The sequence below is a fragment of the Castor canadensis genome, chromosome 6 (genome assembly GCF_047511655.1).
Source record: "Castor canadensis chromosome 6, mCasCan1.hap1v2, whole genome shotgun sequence".
Classification (NCBI taxonomy): domain Eukaryota; kingdom Metazoa; phylum Chordata; class Mammalia; order Rodentia; family Castoridae; genus Castor; species Castor canadensis.
In genome coordinates, this window is record NC_133391.1 from 104,255,190 (window position 1) to 104,276,454 (window position 21,265).

General features: G+C 34.8%; 1 protein-coding gene across 16 annotated transcripts in view; it reads left to right on the forward strand.

Moving 5' to 3' along the window:
- Mef2c (myocyte enhancer factor 2C) overlaps positions 1-21,265 on the forward strand; it is a 163,535-nt gene that overhangs the window by 70,071 nt on the left and 72,199 nt on the right. For 11 of the 16 annotated variants that reach the window (XM_074077111.1, XM_074077108.1, XM_074077120.1 and 8 more), the window contains 2 exons: positions 2,478-2,670; positions 20,050-20,253. In XM_074077111.1, the coding sequence (XP_073933212.1) occupies positions 2,617-2,670; positions 20,050-20,253 (258 nt within the window). In that variant the 5' untranslated portion in view covers positions 2,478-2,616. Of the gene's footprint in view, positions 1-534; positions 679-2,474; positions 2,671-20,049; positions 20,254-21,265 lie in introns of those variants that run through there. The other 5 variants (XM_074077110.1, XM_074077109.1, XM_074077107.1 and 2 more) reach the window with 2 other exon arrangements.

Sequence of the window (21,265 nt, forward strand, 5' to 3'; positions counted from 1 at the left end):
TATTTATACAAAAAACTCTGAAAAAATAGCCAAATACTATTAAAATTTCAACTTGTGTCTCTCTCCATTATCTTACATATTTCAAAAAGGGAAATAACCTTTAAAGGGATTTTCATCAAGCATTTTATGTATGTATACACACATACATACACATATACATACACTCACACGTACGTATATACTTTCTGGCAAAATAGTTCACATCATGTTCTAAGAATTAAAGAAAACAGTCTTTACTCTGTTCTTTCTAAAAAGTGTCTTTTGTTTCAAAGTTGTAAAATACAGGGTACATTGTGGAGGAACTCTTCTGAGTTTGGTTCATCAGGAGCTCACTGTCTTCCTAAGGAGACTTTTCTCCAGGATATCACTCCACTTGTTTGGCTGTTTGTATTTTGAAATCAGGATCTGTAGACATTCTCGTCCTCTCTGCCTTGTCACCACACTCTAATCTGTTCACCCTGACCTTCCACCTTAAAGTGAATAAACGCTTAGGCAGGCAGAGTCTTGTAAGCCGATAGTGCCACCCGCCTCAGCTGAAAGCCAGGAAGGGAGACCTTCCCATGGGCATTTACTGAGGAGTCATGGATTGGCTTCTCTGTTGTAGAGAAAGCCTGTTTGTTTCTTGGGGTCTAGCACATGCGTGGGAAAAACCATTCTAATGCTCTGCTTGCTTCTGAGGTAAGACTATAAGAAATATAGGGATGTCGCCCAGTTGGGTGATATTTAAGACTGTTTCTAAAAATAGATGGACAGTGTTTGTAACATTGAATATACCATATTATTGGCCTAATGGATTTTTCATATTTTATGTGATTTTAATATATCTTATAGCAAGTGTTTTTAGGTATATTTATCAATGGATGTTGTTTATGTAACTTTTTAAAACTTTTGAACTACTTTCAATACTTAAAAATACAGTTGGATAGTATTTTGATAAGCACTGCATAGTCATAATATAACTCAGCGTTATATTCTGATAGGCAGAACTGAGCTACAGTTTAGTAGAAAAGGCACTGAACAAAAGAGAATTGATAGTCTTAGTATTTAAGCAGTGCTTAATCCATCAGAACTAATTATGTCATAATAGCTTCCATGATTAGATAATCACAGAAACTTGTATTTTAAAAAATTTACTCAAGGTGACAAAGAATTTAGAAATTTAAACTTAAAAAATCAAAAGGCAGCTGATGGTCAGACCAAGTATCCAACAACCTTCCTGTTTTAAGCACTTTGAACTGGAGCCAAATAATCTATTAAATAGCCAGGACAGTGGCTTAGCGTTACATAATACATGTGGGAATTTATCAGGGCTGTTGTCAGACACCAACCAAAATAAACAAGGAAATTCTGAGCAGTGTGTAAAGTGGTTGTATCCATTGACATAAGATGAGATAAAATAACTGAAGCTGTTGCTTGAAAATGAAAAAACATTGTGGAATGCTTTCTTGTAAACTTCCACATTTCACAGCAATTCACTTTCATTATGTTCAAATATTTTCAGATTTAATTGAAAGCATAGTAAAATATATGCTTTTGGAACTCTGGGTTCTTTTAGCTTACCGCATGTAATTGATGAGCATTTCTTTAATTTTAATTCATGACCTAGAGCTCTCTAGTACATGATATTAAGCTTCTGTGATTTTGCATTTGACTCACCAAAGAGATGTGATATGTCTTTTTAAAATATTTAAATTTATAGGACTGATGGCTATTAAAAATAGTTACAAATGAAATAATAATCTTGATTTTTTTCACCATTTTCTCTCAATGATCACTTTTTTCATTATTGTTTTTAACATACAACTGTATGTTGTATGTTAGGTCTTTCAAAAGGAAAAACTCACTGATAATAGATGTTGTAACTAAGATGAAATAGCCCATAATATTTTTATTATGTTCTCATAGCAGTGATTTTTTTTTTAAATAAGTTTAGGTCTTAGATTTAAATTAGTTGACATTTACATATATCAAATAACACTTTCATAATCGTCCATCCTATTTGCATAACTAGGGACGGTATCACCTCTGCTGTCAAAACGCGAGATGGTTTTCCTTTCAGAAATGAATTAGCATACACAGGTACATAAACGTTCATTAACTCGCTGATTTAGGTAATTTTTCATAAGGGGGTGAAAACGTCACCTAACTTCATTACAAATGTTAAGAAACTCTTTACAAAAAGTACATTTCATTTCAAGTGTTGGGCTTTACAGCATAGATTTCATTATTTAAATGACTTCTTAAATTACTTCTGAGCTTATTTTAATTATAAAAACAAACCATCCCTACTCAATATGTTTCTGCATATCAAGTACTGTATAAAGGCATATATCATGTACTTTTAATAAGCAATTATTTTCATTCATTTTGTTTTGCTTCCATATAGTTTATTTCCTTGATAATGGTGGGATATGATAGTTTTTATGAAATTGATTTGCTGTTAAAGCATTATTTAATTTTTCTTTTTTATTCAGCAGGAATGAATGCAGGAATTTGGGAACTGAGCTGAGCAAGTGCTAAAGAAGGAGATTTGTTGGAAGGAAACAGGAAAGAGAAAGAAAAGGAAGGAAAAAATACATAATTTCAGGGACGAGAGAGAGAAGAAAAACGGGGACTATGGGGAGAAAAAAGATTCAGATTACGAGGATTATGGATGAACGTAACAGACAGGTGAGTGGAATAAACTTCTTTGTATCATTATTTACACTGAAATTTTATTATATTTTCCCCAGATATATTAAAGGTACTGAAAACATTTTGAACTTGTAAACATCCATTAAGAGAACTTTTGTGAATTAAATGTAGCCAGTTTAAGTGCTGAAAGTCTCTGACACTTTAACTGTTAGAAATACAGTTTAAACATTTATGATTGTTCACTTGTTACTTCACCATGAATTTTAATGGGAGCTGCATTTGTACGACATGAATAGCTCAATAATTAGAACTTAATAAGCATAGCATTGCTACATTGCATGCATCATCAAACAAAGATATTCTAATATTCATGGGAACTAGGGCTTTTGTGGTCATCCATTTCAGGGTTTATAATATAGGCTAAATATCCTGTCTAAAAATGGCTTTCATTCTTTTCACAATAAAGAAGACTTTGAAATATATCCAAAATATTTTAACTTTGTACTGACAATAGCAACAAAGAAATCACCCACACAAGATATTAGTAACAAAACATACAGGCAAGTACTTTTTTTTAACTCATACTATTTTCTTTAAATCCTGAATTTTATGAACATAGAGACAGATGGTGTTATAATTTTTTCTACAACTCCAGCAATAATGTCTGTATGACACAATTAATCAATTCTGAAAACTTTACATATCCAAATGTTCAAATCAGCATTAAAGACTTGTATGTCATGAACGCCTGCAATCTGAATCTTCCTACTTGGGAAGAGGGGATTTAGTTAGGCTATGTAAGGGTAGCTGGGTGGTTTGTACGCATCCTAATGTTAAACATTAAATAGTAGTCCTTGGGGGAAACCACAGTGCTGCTGGATCCCAACTGTTGCATATGGAGAATGCAACAGGCACTCCTTGGCCATGGGAGAGGAGAGTATTTTGCCTATTTACACTGAAAAAAAGCTAAAGACAGCCTTAGGGGTGGTCCACCAGACTATAATTCCCTCGGATAAAGATACTTTTCTCTCCTGTGGTCTCTTTTTATCTTCCTGGACCTATGAGTGAAACCAGGATAAATTCGTTTTTTAAAAGCCAATGTTGATATACTTGTAAATTATAATGAATAGAAATTATCATTTATGCCATCAAAGCCAGTAAAAAACTAAGAAGTTTTTTTAGGTTTTTTAATTTATGCTCCTTTAAATTACATATTTTTAAGGTACATGGGACTTGAATTACTTTTGGTTGAATATTGAGCTAAAACTAAGATTTATGCTGGATTCCACTAGTGTTTTCATACTGATTGTTTACCACAGGTGAAGACAAAAAAGCAGTAACTGTCAATATTAATATTTTTGCTGGTAATGGGAGGTTGAACTCAGGACCTTGCACTTACTAGGCAGGCACTACCACTTGAGCCATTCCACTACCCTTTAAACTATTATTTTTAATAGATTTATATCTTGAAATTGAAATTAAATTTCAAATATTGAAAAAAAAAGATTAAAATAGTGAACATCATTACCATCGACTGTTTAGACCTTATTATTTGGTCTACAGCCTGTTTTTAGTGTAGTTAAAATTTACCATAAGTTAGTGTTTATACTTTATTAATGGTATCAGGTAACTTTTAGGTTCATTGGATTCATTATATCTTTTCACTTACAAAGATAGAAGAAAAATTTTGAGAGTTCAATTCATGTTCTTTCATTATGCATTATAAAGTAACATAAAACTCATAAAGGGGTAAAGAATTTTAACACCATTCCTTTGCGATAACAAGTGAATTTGTTTAATTTTGTAGTTTCATCTACACTTGCTGCTACTCTCATCTATGTTAAAAGTTATCATATTTTCGGGAAAAGAAAAATCATTTAAATTTGGCTTACTTTGACTTTTTTAAAATCCTGAAGATGGATTTCTGGATTTTATTCTGTAGAATTTAGGATCTATTTGTGCTTTTCTCCAATCAGTAGATACAAAACGCCTTTATCAATACTCTTAAATTTAATTAGTATTTATTTCAGTGAATTTTTGATAGTTATTAACAATTTGAACAGCTATCTTAACATATTGATGTTTGCTGTTCTTACCTCTTATGAGAGAGGTCCACAGAAGCATTTGGAAAAGAACCTAAAATATATAGGTCACATCTGATAATCAAAACTAGCAAATTTATGGAGGTACCCCTAACCTGGGCTTCCTTTAAATTGTGTGTTCACATGTTGAACAGAAAAATTCAGCTGCTTTGCCCATTTTGAAGCTTCCCTACAGTAGTCTGTCTAGTAGAACCTCACACATTGGCTCACTGTCATCATTTCTTGCATGTAATAAAGACTGCTCTGCAATTGTGCTTGTTTATGTGGCTATGCACAGAACATGGTGTGTTTTTACCAGACAACGAAATATTGGGCTTAAAGTGTAAATGAAATATTACAGAACTTATGCAACAACTTTCTGTATTTTAAAGCTTTTTTCAGTTTCCAAGTTTATAAAAACTTTCTTTCAATTACAATCTAAGATAGATTTCTTAAACCAATAAAGTCATGGATTGTCAATTTATCTTACAGATATGTTCAGACAGCTTGATAAAAATAGTTACCAATGATGTTCCAACAACTATATATATATATATAGTTCCATTTAGTCCTTAGAAATCCAATTTTATAGCTGAATAATTCATTAATTTAGGAAATCAACAAATATTAGTAGACTGCCTAACACTAAGTATTAAGTGGTGAATAAGAATCCCATCAGATTATTGTCAGCCATAGCATCAACAAAGTTTTCAGTTTAAAAGACCAGGTAGCAGACATTTTCGCCTTGTGAGCCATGACATCTCTGTCTCAACTGCTCAGCTCTTCTCTGGTAGTTTGAATGGAAACATGCACAACATGTAAATGAACGAGTGTGTCTGATTTGAAATAAAGCTTTACTGACAAAAACAAATGTGGGGAGAACCTGTGGTTCATTGTTTGTGGACCCCTGGTGGACTGATACAGACATGAACTAGGGAAAGTGTAAAAAAAAAAAGTTAATTCATGTGTTAAGAATGAAAAATACCAAAGCATTATGAAAGAACAGAAAGGAGGTACTGCGTTTACCATCGAGGGAAGGAGAATGGCTTCTCTAAGGATGCAAAAGATGGGAGCTGCTGTAGTTACACTGGTGATAATATTCTAAAGGAAACAATTTGCAAACTTCTTAGGATACAAAGAGCTTGGCTGAGGACCCAAAAGAAGACCAATAGAACTTGAGACTGGGTATAACTTCAGGGAGATGAGAGGAAAGGCTGGACACTGGGCAGTACAAGATCATGCAAAGCTTTGAAGGTCCTCCTCAATTCTGAAAACTGGCCCAGGATTATATAGTTAATACCAGAATCTCCATATTCCAAATCTCTCATATTCAAAACAAAACAAAGCATGCTTTCTCAGTGATGTTACTGTTGTAGCATGATGGCTAAGTGCAAGGTTTTGTGCCATTGTTTTTTCCCAACTGCATCATATTGCTTCCAGTAGAACATAAAACAGCTAAGAGCATGGCCTTTAGAGATACACAGACCTGGTGCTGGTGCTGGTCCCAGTTCTACTCCTCATCACTTACAAATGTAACTCCCCAGCAAGTTTTTAACCCCTCTGGGCTTCATCAGGTTCCTTATCTGTAGAGTGAAGACTAAAAAATAGTACCTACCTCATTATGTCGGGGAGACAATTTAACAAGGTGATAAATGTAAACTGCCTAGCACAGAAGTGCTGGGTAAATTTACCTATTAGCTATTCCTGTTAAGACTCATGCTCTTTGAACCATTAGTTCTTATAGTTAGTGTGATTCCTATCAAAACCTCCTGTACTGTGTAGTAATACCTAGCAGCTGAACCTTCATTTCAAGAGAGCTTTACCTTAAAATGGTATCAGGAAGATGGAAGGAAAAATGAAACAGAGTAGGAACACAAATGCTCCTACATAAGCTAACAAGAAGCTAGAGAATCATACAAAAGCAAGAGTCGGTTGATGCAGAGAGAATGGTTTGTGGACAGACAGGAAAGATCACACAGGACATGTGTTGCCCAGGATTTATGACAAGGATGGGGAAGGGTAGTTTCCTAAATTATGTGCCTGTGGGACTCATTTTCAAATGTGTGTTAGTGACCAAGATGTTTTTACCTACTTGCCACCATTTTTACTACTTCCAGCTTCTAGCTTATGCTAAGCCCTCAATAAATTCTGCACCTGCTTATTCTTTTTAACTCTTTACCTTCATCAATTAAGAAATCATATAATCTTACCCTTTTGTATATGGTTCCAATTTTTAATTATTGGTGCCTAAAACAGTCATTTTTTGAAATGAGTTTTGTCCTTACACAACTCTTTTACAAACAAAATATATTTAGAAATATTTTATATTAAAAAGAAAGACATATAAAAATTAGGTGTATTTATATTCAGATTTTTCAGCTTCCCTACTTTGAAAAGGACAGGAGAGGTAAATCCAAATTTATTTCTGCAACTTATTATAAAAAAATTTAAATATTTGAGTAATTATAAGAAGGGAATATTTATAGGTAACACAAGGCCTAAAATAGTAAGCTAAGGAAAAATGCCTTAAGTTTTCTTTTCTTCCATCAGGTCTAGCACACTAATTGTTTTTGCCAGCAAACAAAATTTCATGTAATTATCAGTGCAATAACTGGAGCACAAATTAAAGACAATTAGTAACATTCTCCTGTTAATAGAACAGTAGAACTCCCTTATGACTAGGAAGAATTCAGGGTTCATAGCTGTTACAGTTTCTAACACTTCCTCTTCTTATGCTCCTATCTCTTTACGTGACTCATGCATTATACGAAATGAACTAGGGGGAAAAAAGCTGGAAAAATATGTTCAGTATAGATGCAGCCTCTGACAGTTTCCACATACTGACGATTCTTCAGCTAAATATGGTATATTCTGCACTAGTCTGAGAAATAAAAAAAGTTGTTTTGATACCCTCAAATAACTCTTTGAAGAGGAAAAAAATTTTACTCTTCACTTTCTCCTATTTTCCATTGTTTTCAGTTCCTAACAATTTTAGCTGAAATTTCAAAGGGATTTTTAATGTTTCTTCCCTTCAGGGTGATATACAGAATATCGGTAAATAAAAGTGTTAATTATAATTCTCAATTTGGGATTATATCCTAGTAACTTAATATAAATTTGTTGAAATTGAGTCACACTTTAATTACTTTGACAAAATAACTTTGTGGTGACTTCTGTTTGTGATCTGGAGAACAGTGCAAAAGTGTTGATATTTCTTCCTTTTAAGCCAAGTAAGCCTGCATATACCTCATAATGTGACTACTATGCCTTTGTTCTTAATTATCATTTCTTAACAGTTGACTGTCTATCAGTATTAAAAATTATGCTCTACTCATTCTATATAAGTAAAATTGGGGTATATCCTGGCAATATATTAAGAAGTAGTACGTCTCATACTTGAATTATAGAGTACATTGATGCATACTGGGGATGCCTAATTAAAGGTTCCCTCTGCATGTAAGTTGGATCATTCTTTCATTAATCTTAAAGCACTATGGGAAATGTCTTCATTCAGAGTTGGAATTACTAGTTTTTGAAAAGATTGTAAAAGAAAACCCAAAAGAGAAAAAAAATGTACTTTTAAGAGTTTCCAAATCAAAGAAAGTAGTAGCCAGATTGCACATGAGTTTAACAGGACATCAGATCATTGCCTTCTATTTTATTCCTAGCAATTTGAAAACGATTCACAAAGGTCTGCTGAATCATAGAGAGAGTGCACGACACACACATATACCATACGGCGTATGACATTTTATATTTATGTCAGCTAGATCTATTCCTTTACTGCCAGAAAGATTCTGTTCCAATTGCTGTCAAATGCAATCATTAACCTTCCTGTGGTAGGAAATCCAAGAAAGACCAAAATTTTCACAAGGGAAAGGGTGTCTCCTCTAGGATTCTGCCACTTTTGTAAGCAACAAACTCTTCCTTGAAGTATTTAGAGTATTTTATTGTTTCAGTTCTAATTTATGTATCTGGTATAATTTCTGCTCAAAACTACAACTTTAAAAATTGGAATTCTATTATTTACTGTATCTTAAACATTTTGTGTAGAGTTAACACTGAGTGACCTTTCATCTCTGTAATGCACGCACATACCATTCTGTTTGCTACAAGTCACCTTTTGCTTTGCAAATGTACAAACTGTATGTGAAATTGTATTACTGAGAAACCAAGACTAAAAATACTAACATTATAAATAGACCACATAAACCAAGAGGGTTCTTCCAAACTGTAGGTTAAAAGACATGCTGCTAATTGTTTCAAAAGCCAAGTTCTTTGCAGTCAAAACTTCCTTTAACATTATAACTTACCCAATTAAAATGGAGCACCTTCAAAAATTATTGTGGTGAAAGTATTTTTAAACTTTGTATCCCATTGATTGAAGACAATCTGGAAAGTTTTCCTTTTCCTGAGAATAATGGCTTTGGGAGAAAAAAAAGAAAGAAAAGTAACCTAATTAAATTGAAGTAAACGAAAATTCCTTAATTTGCATTGTATATTTGTGTTTCTGTTGAAATATGTTGGACCATTAATAGGAATAAAGGAACCAATTTAAATGTTTGGAAATTTAACTTTTAATTTTAAATTGGAACAGTTTAGCTTAAGAAATCACTAACATTTAAATAACATTTCAACAAATGTAACTGTTTGGAAACTACAAGGGAGACAGCCTCCTGCCTTCTGTCTTACAAGGATTGATTTGGAAGGCCCTAAGGGAGAAAATATTGGAGTTAGGAGGTAAAACCGAAGCCATTGTGGAAAGGAAGAAGTTACACTCTTCCTGTTATGACAGGAAAACATAGACAAATGTGCTTCCTGAGCTTTGCTCAGCAGGGAATGAAGTATTCTTTGACCTTTACCTTAGGTACATTGTGGCTTTGTTGAACTAGTAAACATGTTTTTGCCCCCAAAATATTAATATTATTTGATTCTTGTCCAGTTCAAATTACATATCTTATGTAAATGAGGTATGGAGAAACAGAGATTATTTATTTTATGACAGTTTCTACAGATTGGATTTAGAATGTAAACCAGCCCTTTAACAAACCAAGCAAACCTGAACAGCACATACAGACAACTAGAAACATACTGCATTAAAAGCTAAAACATTACCAGGCTTAAAAATGGACTACCATAAAATCTTTTAAATCCTGACAAATTTAATAATTTTAAACCAACCTTTCCTTTCCTCATGTAGACAAATGTGTCAGAAATCAGCTATGACAAATTTTGAAACCCAGACTCTATTAATGAACACTCAAGTTAGTTCATTAAAACTACTCAATTAGTTGTGATCTAACCCCATAATGGGGTGCAATGCACAAGGTTTAATTTTTTGTTCATGAATTTTGGGGGTAACAAGATAAGAGGTTGATAAAGCTCTAAATTCTGTACTCTGAGTCTCACATTTTACTCTTTTTATCATGGCCAGAATTTTAGGAACTCCTGCTTGAAAATCCTTTGGAAATGCAACTGTATTTCAGCAAAGCATGGCTCGGTTTGCTTGGGGCTAACAAGGACAATGGTCTTCTTTGCAGGAGAACACACTGCTGTCTCATCCTTGCAAGTGATGCTGGAGGGTTACAAGCACATGGCAGCAGTCTGCTTAAAAGAGTCCCTCACTGCTCTTTAAAGAGCCTTTCATTTGCAGTGGCAGGCCCCAGCATTGTATAAAGGAGCGCTTGTCTAGAACACAAGTCTGCAGTGGCATTGCTTCCTCCCACCGCGAGTAATCATCAGGCCTAAAGCTCACAAGCCTTTCTAATGACAGACTGAATTAAACAAAATAAAACTAAAGAGGAGTACTTTAGAACAGTTGTACCATTACTTACTGTCAGGAACAAGAGAGGGGGGAAATGGAGCATTTAGGAGGTCATTTTCCTTTTTTCAATTAAAGATTGTCGTTACAGACTCTTGACTCCATCCCTAACCCTTTAACCACATAGGAAGGCCTAGTGGATTATTACAGAGCACATTGTCTCTCTGAGCTGTCCATCTTGTCACTCATTAGTCATTCAGCTTCCTCAACTGGGAGGAAACAGAGATTATCTAGGTGGTGAGGGAGGGAATGAGGAGGATGAGGTCTAAAATGTTTTCATAGAATGAGGGTTATATTAATCATGACTCCTTTTGGAGAGAAAAAATGGAAAAATATAAAAACATTGAAAGTACAATTGGCTAGGTATAGCAGTCCCAAATGCATTCTAAAACAATGAAATCACTATGGCTTTATGAGTTAATGATACGGGTAGGGGATGGGTATATAGCTTGCTCTAGCACTAGCATGCATGGAACAAGCCCTGGGTTTGATCCCCAGCACTACAGGAAAAAAAAAGGAAAAGAAAGATGGAAAAAAATGGATAAGAAATGCTCCACTCATTGAGTACAACAAAATTTGATTAAGATTAAGCCAAAGTATTGTGATTGGCGGAAAGATGTATTTGAGACACAGATAAAAGCACTGCTGCCTTCCTTAGTTTTGTGTTTGAAGTCCTATAGATTTAGGCACAGCTACTATTTCCTAAGGTCCTTTTTTCATTTGTTCAGAACTTTTTCCTGTAAGGAAGGACTCCTGTTATTAATGTGGAGGACAGTAATTCTGAAGTGACTATAACTGGAACTGAGACTGGGAGAGTAAGCAGATGGAGCAAGTGTGTGGAGTAGAGACGGATCATGAAATGCCCTTCCCATTACACAGCTGTCAGTGCAATTTCTTTTTTTTTTAATTTTTTATTGCGCTGGGTAGGGGTACATTGTGGCATTTACAAAAGTTCTTACAGTATATCAAATATATCATACTTGAATTCACCCCAACCACCATTCTCCTGTATCATCCTTTCTCATCCCCCCACCCCTCCCTGAAAACAATACAATTTCTTTACCTGGTAGGAAATGAAGACTTGTCCTCTGATTTTACAACTTACTATTTATATATTGCTTATGTATAAATCAGAGGCCAGTCTTTTTTGTTCTGTCTGTAAACATACCTATATTTGCTGCCAACCAAAATACTTCTCATTTTGTGAAATTTAAACATCCATAAATATGGAACTAGTGCATGTGTGTGGTTCTCGCCAGCTTTAGCAGGAATGACTTGAGTGTTTTCGGGCAGCCTTGACTGCAGAGCAACACAAAAACAGCTTTGGTTTATTTTCAGAATCCAGAAGCCAACTGGTTCTCAAAATAGTATTATTCTTATCCTTGAATCTAGAAGACTACCCTTACACTAATCAATGTTACTCAGTGCTCTGCTTGAGGAGTTTCTGCTAGTTCTTAATGTAACACCACAGACAACAGTACCTGACTGGGTCCAAAGAGACATGAGACAATGAAGAGTGGAGAAAAGATGAATTTTATTTTAAAATTATTGCATTTCTAGTCCATCCAGGGAGTCACTTTGTGGCCTTGGATACGGGAATTCACATCTCTGTTTACAGTATTCATCTGAGAAATGGGGATGATAAACAAAAAATGTCTTCAATGAGATACAGTCTTTAATGAGATACTGTCAAATATACCTATGTAATTTAATAAACTTTAGAAGGTTTTTAAAAATTACATAAGTCAATCTTCTAACAACCAGAATTTATAAAATATACAGTATGCTCCAATTTTATCAATAATTAACTCCTATGTGAAATTTGATTCAGTTCAGTTTTCCTCCTGCTCAGTTGTTACTGAATGTATATTTTACTACAAGTTAAAATGACAAAAAAAGTAAAACAAGAATGTGAAAATCCCCCTCCCCCCGTTTTTTATGTTTTGGGGGTTTTTGGGGGGGTTTTTTTGGTTTTTTGTTTTTTTTTTTTTTTTTTTGCGGTACTGGGTGAGGCTTGACCTACACCTTGAGCCATTCCACCAGTCCTTTTTTTTTGAAGGGTTTTTTCGAGATAGGGTCTTGCGGCACTCTTTGTCCAGGCTGGCTTTGAACCAAGATCCTCCTGATCTCTGCCTCCTGAGTAGCTGGGATTACAGATATAAGCCACTGGCACCCAACAGAATTCCCCTCCTGATGGTAAACTTCCTATGAACATTGTCTGAGCACACATAGAAATTTATTTTCTACTTTTCATTTAAAACAATGTATAATTCTTCCATTTATTTGTCCATCCATTTATTCAGCAAATATTTAGCCGAGTGTTTTTCTTGTACTTTAAATTATAAGGACAGACAGAAGGTGATCCAGGGTTTTAATGAAAGCCTGCAATGTAGTTGAGACAGGCACTGTAATGTAGACTTAAGTAAATAATGGTAATACAAGTTGACAGGTCCTAGAAGAGCAGTCTTTTGTGGAATGGAACAAGAAGTAACCAAGGCTGGCATAAAGGTACTACCTACTTAATATACAGTGTTTCACAGTCAAAAAGTCACTTGCACTGGTATTACATATCTTAGTTTAACTCTCATAAAAACTTCAGGTTACCTATTCTCCATTTTACAGGTAGAGAAACAGGCTCAGGTAAGTTAAGCAATTTATCCAAGGGCACATGGTTCATAAATGACTGAGCCCAGACATGATCTTTCGTGCACTGTTGCTTCTACACAACAGTGGCAGTAAGGGTGCATATACACCACTTCTTTAAAAATATATTAGGGGATGGGGATATAGCTTAATGGTAGAGCCTAGTATGTACAAGGCTTGGGGTTTTGATCCCCAGCACCACAAAAGGCAGGAGAGGGAGAGGGAGAAAGAGAAGAAGAAGGAAGGAAAGAAAATTTAATAATGTGAATTTCCTCCTTTATCAATATGTACAAATATTTTTCTATGCATTTTCAGCACATTTTGTAATATTGGCCCCTCAAATTCCTAGTCTTTTGTTTCTTCTAACTACAAAAAGAAAGTGACATGACTTCATTTCTTGGAATGTAGAAATTTTAAGTGGTAATTATAATGTATTGATGGGATTGAGTAAACAAAATGAAAGACTGTCTATAGGGTGAAACTATAGCACTGAATACTTGTTCTGAGTCACACTACCAATCACTGCTATCTCCCTCTTTACCCAAAGTCTAAACTCCCTAAGCGTAGAATCAGAACATCTGAAAACTAGGGTAAGTATTATAGTCCATCTTCTTCCTTAATTCAGAAACAACTTCTGCACAAACCTTGCTAGCCCACTGTACTGGAACATGTTCATTCAGGAATGAGGTTGGTAAGATTAGCTCCACTCTTGGGCAGAGATCATCACTAGATTTCCCGCTTTTGAATACCTTATGATTTTCAACACTGCTGTCTAATTTTGCTTTCTAGAGCAAAGCAGAATAACTCATGTACCTCTTCACATTGCCACAATGCTACCAACCTTGGAAAGTAGCATTTGGCTTTAAACATTTCTTTGGAGGAGGCTTGGGGTTAAGTATACCAGTTTTCTTCAGTGACTCCTCATGCAAAATTGTTCTCAGACCCTGAATCAATTTGTTTGCCATCCTGTAGATGCTCTTATATTGTCAGCACCTTCTTAAAATGTAATTCTCAGCACTGAATGTAGTCCCCAAAGATGATTCTTACTAACAGAAAGATCAGTAGGGCAAATAATTCCCACAATGGAACACTATAACTTTCAATCCTTCCCCCAAAATCAACTACCAGGTTAATTTTCCTCCACTCCGAGGTTGCTTTAAAAAAAAAAAAAAGTGAATGCAGACTCCAAAATTACTTGTGCTTGATTTACCTGGATTATAGAAGGAGCTATGGATCTAGACTCTATCAACAATTGTGTCAGCCCTGCCATTCATATTTTAGTATGTGTGCATCTGATAAGAAAGGCTTCTACATCTTCATCTAATCCAATCACAAAAATGTTACCTTGGACAGGAAAGTTACTGAACTCTAATGTTTTACTAGAGACTTCACCTTAAATTTGCCATTGATCAGTTAATTCAGCCCCTTTAAGTTTAATTCTGCAGCCATGTTTAAATCTGCTAAATTACTACCAGCCATCTCAAATACATAATATTATACATGAGAATTTCATCAGAAAATTTACCAAATACATACTCTATAAAAGTCAGAACTCATCAGAAAGTTCAGTGAGTTTTTGTTTGATAGACAAAGTCATCCTGAGTCCTTCATCTTGCTCTTTCTCTCTGTATCCTGAGATTGTAAGGTTAAATTTTTATCTTTAGACATTTCTACTCTTCATGATGAGTCCTTAAGCAAGAAATAAAAAACACTTTTCATTGAACTGTTTGCATATTTTTCTTGAAGTCTAGAGCATCTATACATATGTATTTATCTCTGAATATTCTCTAAGTTTTCTATTAAAAAATTCCAAGATAGCATAATTATTTTCTCTCAAGACTCATGTCACTAACATGTTAAACTTTTTAATAAAATATATACATGTGAGTCCAGATTTTCTCACTTTGGGGAGGTTAAATTGTCAAAAAGCAGGTAAAGAAGGTACGTGCTTTCAACATATAATTATACTGAGGTAGTCAGACTTTAAATTGAGTGTTCTCATTTTATAATCTGCTTGTTCAGCAAAGAGATATTCGGTGTCCACTGGTCGATCTGTGTGAGGCCCGAGCTGGGGTCTTTGGAAACTCCTAAGCCAGCAAGAGAGACAAACTCACAGCAATCAACTCTGTAATATTAGAGTAAGTCTGATAATAAAGGCTTGTAAAAAGTTCTAGAAGAGCCGGTCTTGTGGAGCATGCCTATAATCTCTTCTGTAGCAGGATGATTGCAGATTTGAGGCCAGTCTGTGCTACATGTTGAGACCTTGTCTTAAAAACAACAACAAAAATGTGCTGGAGGGCTACAGTGAAGAACTGCTGAGTTCATCTGAATATTCCAATGAAAGTTTTTTAGAAGTTGCCATGTAATCTAAGCCTTTCAGCATGATGGAAGGCTGCCTGTGTCCACATGGAGACAGAGGAGGCCTCATATCACGATCATCTTTCCCAAGTACAAGATAATAAATAACCAGCAAGGCAGATTTATTTCATATTCGTCTTAGTTGGGCTAATACCCAATCACAAAGGTAGTCTGAGAAAGAGAAAAAGATAATCTGAAAACAAAAACTGAATTCACATAACTCTAGATAGAAATACAGTTTTACATCATTAGACATTACTGAAAATGTAACCCTATTGGCCAAGTAATATATTTTGTTCCTTATAAGCATTAGGAATTAAGTTACTTTCTTTTCCAGTCACAAGGCAGTGACATGAACAAGGGATATATTATTTTATGTAATAGCAGCCACAGCAGGCAGAGCAAATGTCTGACATGTAGAATGCTCAATATATATTGTTCAGCCTTACGTTTGGTTTGGAGAAAGTACCCAATACAAATTGGCTGAATTGTTATGTCCTGTGAGCAGATTTTCCTAATTTCTTTATAATTTCATTCTATGGAGCTGTATTTAATGTGACTTTTCTCAATTTCAAATTCTAATTTCAATTTCTGATTCATACCTACTAGTTCTAGAACCGTTCTCAACTGTAGATGTGTAATGTCTGCACTTGTGCTAGAATCAAAAACTCAGAGTTACTATATAACTTAATCCTGAAACATCTTCATTCAGCATCATCATTGCATTTATGGCTATTTAAAGATTCCACAGGTAAAGAAAACATAAATGGTCAGTGTTTGCAGTGTAATTTTGCTTGCCATACATATATACTTATTAAATCTCTTTAATTCTGAAAACTAGATGTTAAATGACAGTGTCCACTTACCACAATATTGGCTTTATTCTTCTCCTGATGTACCTTGATTGATGTAAACACTGGGAAAGAGCGTCACTTTGCCTAACTACTATAAAAACAGTTTTCTGTATCACCGAAGGTTCAAAAGATGCTATTGAAATAAAAATATGGACTTGTCCCCATTACAAACTATTGTCAAGTTATGAAAAATGTAATCATTACAATACATTATTATATTTAAGTATAAAAGCTCTGAATTGCAATCTTTGTCATTGAGTGGCATATTTTAAACGAAAAGAGTAATAGCCCAGATCTCTTTAGAAAGCTTAATGCTTAAAAACAATTTTATCTAATGATGAACAATGAGAAAAGGCATTATAAAATACATTTTGAGTATGCTATGAGGAATATGAACATAATACAGAATTAAATTTAGAGCAATTAAGAGTAGATTTTGAAGATATTTTCTTAAATGCTTTAATATAGTCATCATTTCAGTTTGCAGTTTTAATGAAAAGAAGCTATATGCACTGACTTTTTTGACAGGTATTATTAAATAAGTATGCATTATCCAGCAGCCCATTTGGTTATGCAAAAGTTGAGGAGCATCTAAGACTAAACACAAATAGTGGTTTTAGTGATATTTCTGTACTGAAATATACTTTGATGGTGAGTGTTGTAACGTGCTAAATTCTGAGGTTTGAGTACAACAGAAACCATACTGTATTGAGACATTCCACCTACAGTTTGTGGTCATGAAGTCTGATTAAAAGTGGTTTCAGATATATAAAAGCTATTTTACACCAGTGCCTTCTGCATTGAACACATTTTGTAGCCTTTTTCACAAAATAAAATACCACTATGCAGGTTTATTTCATATCTAAATTGCATCTCAAACAAATATTCAGATACATTTTGTATAGATCTATGTAATTAATTTTTATACTTTTTTATCCATTCCAAAAAAATAGTTTTTAGGCTATCCTTGGTATCACACTTAACTCATCCAAATAAAACAGATTAAAAATTTTTAAAGTTGTATGATAATCCCATATGAAAATAAAATGCTAGCTGTATTTTATCAGAAACACTTTTGAAAAAACACTAAACATAAAATAGAAGATGAGATATTGGAATTGCTATGGAGAAAATTTGTCAAAGTTGAAATGTAGGTACTGACTAGCTGATGTGGAATGGTTAATGCCCAAGTGCTATATATTCCAAAAGACAGTCAGCAGAAACAGTTCAGTTTTATTTTTCCATTAGGAATAGCAACATCCTCAAATAGCTTTAATCAGTAGACTCTTCAGGTCACCAAGGCATGTATTTTGTTCTTCTTTTCCTGTTAAATCAACAGATACGACCTAAAATTTATGGAGCACTTACTCTAAGGATTATACTTAATTACTGTACGTACATTATTTTATACAGTCCTCAGGGCAAACCTAAGAGTAAGGATTATCTCTATTTTCTAAATGAATTGTGGAAAATTGTCATGGGAAAAGTGATCACGTGATTTTATATAATATACATCACTTTGATATTTCTGAAGACTTGACACACTAGTATCCCCTGTTAAGTATCTTATCCCACATATCTTTATCATGTGCCCAGAAGTGTCTACTGTTCTGGGCATTGGAGACACAGCAATGAACAAAATAGAAATGGCATATGCCCTTGTGAAGCACGCACTGTAGTAGAAGAGACGGACATTCAGCAAATACCATCCCAAAAGAAATATATGAATTTAAAACTGTGATGAGTGCTATTAAGGACAAATAAAGAGTGATAGGTAAAACAATAAGTACTAATGAAAATGTGGGGAAATGAGGGGCCTGGGAGGTCAGGTTACTATCTCCTAATACACAGTTCCTATCACACATTTATTCAGGTGTGGGTTGAAGGTAGAGGAGGACTGAGATCCAGAGCTCATGCCAAAGGTCTTTTTTGGGGGGAGGGGCGTGAAGCAGGGAATCTAAAAGGGAAAGAAGATCTAAGAGTAAAGATGAGGTTAATCTTTAGAGATTTTGATATTCTGAGGACATTTTGAGAGTTGTAGGACTGAGAGTATCCATTGTATGTCTGGAGAGAAAGCAAAAGAAAGAATGGGGGCTGCTAGAGTGGCTCAAGTGGTAGGGCACTTGCTTAGCAAGCGTGAAGCCCTGAGTTCAAAACCCCGTATCGCAAAAAAAAGAAAAAATTGGAATCTAGATTTAGGAATTACACATAGATGGTAAAAAATAGAAAACAAACAAACAAACAAACTAAACTGACCTCTTCAGGGGTTGGATTTTAAGGTGAGAGAAAAAATTAGTTCCTACTGAAAATAACAGCTAAATAAACTTAGTCAGCTTCTCCCAGAGTGTGTGCCTCAAAAATCTAATTCCAAGGAAACATAATAAGTGCTTCTCTAAGTAAATAAATAAGCAAAGAAACAAATGGTCCTGTCAGCAGTAAGATTGGAAAGCAGGTTAAACAAAGTTTAAAAGCTTTCTCAGTCTTTGATATACCAGTGTGCCTGGTTTCCCAAACCTATTGGACCATTGAGGTTTTTTTCTGAAGGAGTTTTTATGGGGATGACATTCTACATAATACCCACTGGGAAATACTGGACCATGTACTGGCTTATAATTAAAAATATTTGTGCCTTTTTGGTGAGCAGGCAGAAATGACAAGATGAAGTTTAAACAAGAGAAGTTTGAAATAGGAAGAGTGAAATATATGTGTTTGCATTTGGAAGGATTGGCAGGTAAGAAACATTCGGTGCTAGGGAATAGGAGCTGTTGCCGACAGCTCTTGAGAAGAAAGACAGTGCAAGAGGGAGGCTTTTCAGATTGAGATGCACTGAGGAAGGATTGATTCCAGGCAGAGAGATCACCCAGGACAGGAAGCTGCTAGGCTGTCCAACAGGGAAGTGATAAGCACATGAAGGATGGAGCCGCCTGGGAAATAGACACATGTGAACTTGGGAAATATTTGGAGGGAAGAAATTAGGGGACTTGGTAATAGATTAGATTAAAAGAAGAAAAAGTCAAAGACAACAGTATTGTTTGTGGCCTGAGAGAGGAAGAAATATACACAGAAGCATGAAGCCAAAATCCTAACGGTATTATGGCTAAAGCACTTCCCAATGCCCTGTTGAATTTCTAGAAAGCAGAATACAACATTGTCTGAGAATACAGCCATAAGCCTTCAAGTGTTTTCAGTTAAGTGGCATGAGACTAAACAATTTTAAGGTGTTTTTTTAAACACAGATCTAAAATGCTCAGTTCATAATGTCATGTCCAGTCTTCAAATGGTCAAAAGACAAGCTGTAAATTTATAATTGGGAAAGATGTTAACCATGCTGAAAATAAGTTTTTTAGAAATCTTAAGCTGTTCATAGAAACATGAGCAGTTCTGCAGTCACCTTCATTAAAATGCCACGTATTAAATCTTGCATTTACATTTTCACATTCTGCAACAAACTAGGAATCACACATTTTCAACTTCTAACCAGAAATTAGTTTTAGATTTATTTGCTTTCTCTCCAAATGCATTAGTGCCCGAGGCTGACAACTGCACACCATTGTTTAACAAAGAGGAAAAGTACTGTAAAGATACCAGCATGTACTCATGCACGCATAAATAAATGTTTTTCTTGAAAAAACAACTCCCCTGCATTCTTTTTTTCCAGGTGACATTTACAAAGAGGAAATTTGGGTTGATGAAGAAGGCCTACGAGCTGAGTGTGCTGTGTGACTGTGAGATTGCTCTGATCATCTTTAACAGCACCAACAAGCTGTTCCAGTATGCCAGCACCGACATGGACAAGGTGCTGCTCAAGTACACCGAGTACAACGAGCCGCACGAGAGCCGGACAAACTCAGACATCGTGGAGGTGAGAGATCAAACCTGGTGAGCCCCAGGCTTCAGCAGAGCCTCGGGATGTATGGACTCCCCCACCACACACACTATACCTTTTTCCTAAAATGTTTATAGTCCCGCAGACATATCCAGGGTTTTCACCCCAACTGTTATTCCATCCTTTCTCCTCATTCCCCTCAAAGTGCTTGTTAAAGTGATAAAATGATAAGGACAATGTAAGATCTAGTGCTTGCTATATATCAAGTTCTGGAGTCAAATTTATTACCTCATCCTTCATCAGTGACCATTGTTCACCAGTCTATATTAGGACACCAGAGTTGGAAAACTGTGACCAGAGAACAGCTCATCTACATTTTAAACTATTATATATTTAAAACTTATTTTAAATGTGTAATAGTTTCCCTAAATAGTCAAAGAAAAAAAACAGTTAAAAATGAACTCACTCTAACCTTACATTTCAAATTTTCACTTTATGTCTCTTCTTTATAACTTATTCTTCCTTTCAAATGCATTCTTGCTGGAAAAGTAAGGACAATTATTCTCCTACAAATGTTCTTCCCCCAAATTATATCATTTTATATAGCATTGAAAACTGTTAATACACACTGAATCAGAAATTGGCAGAAAGTATATTCTTAAATGTTAACTCAGTGTTTTAGCCAAGTCAGATTTAAAACATTGCTTGCAACAAAAATAGATAAGCGTCATGGTAGAAGTCAGAAATGTTTTCATTTGGTTAGCCTGAGTTTTGGTTGCAACTTTTTAAATACTTTCGACGCATATTCGATTTAAATGCTATTGCTTTTTAGTACCCTTCATGAGCAATGCTACTAAACTAAAAAGAAAGAAATATTAAGAATGGTTCCCATCTGCCTATTTTTCTTACCTATTTGTCTACTCTTGGCATCCAAGTTTGTCTCTACTTTTTCAGAATTAAAAGAAAACAAATATTTCAAAAGTATGTTTCAGAGTCAGTTTTCCAGAGTACAAGTCATTCTTGCTGTTGCTTAGACTGGTTCCATATT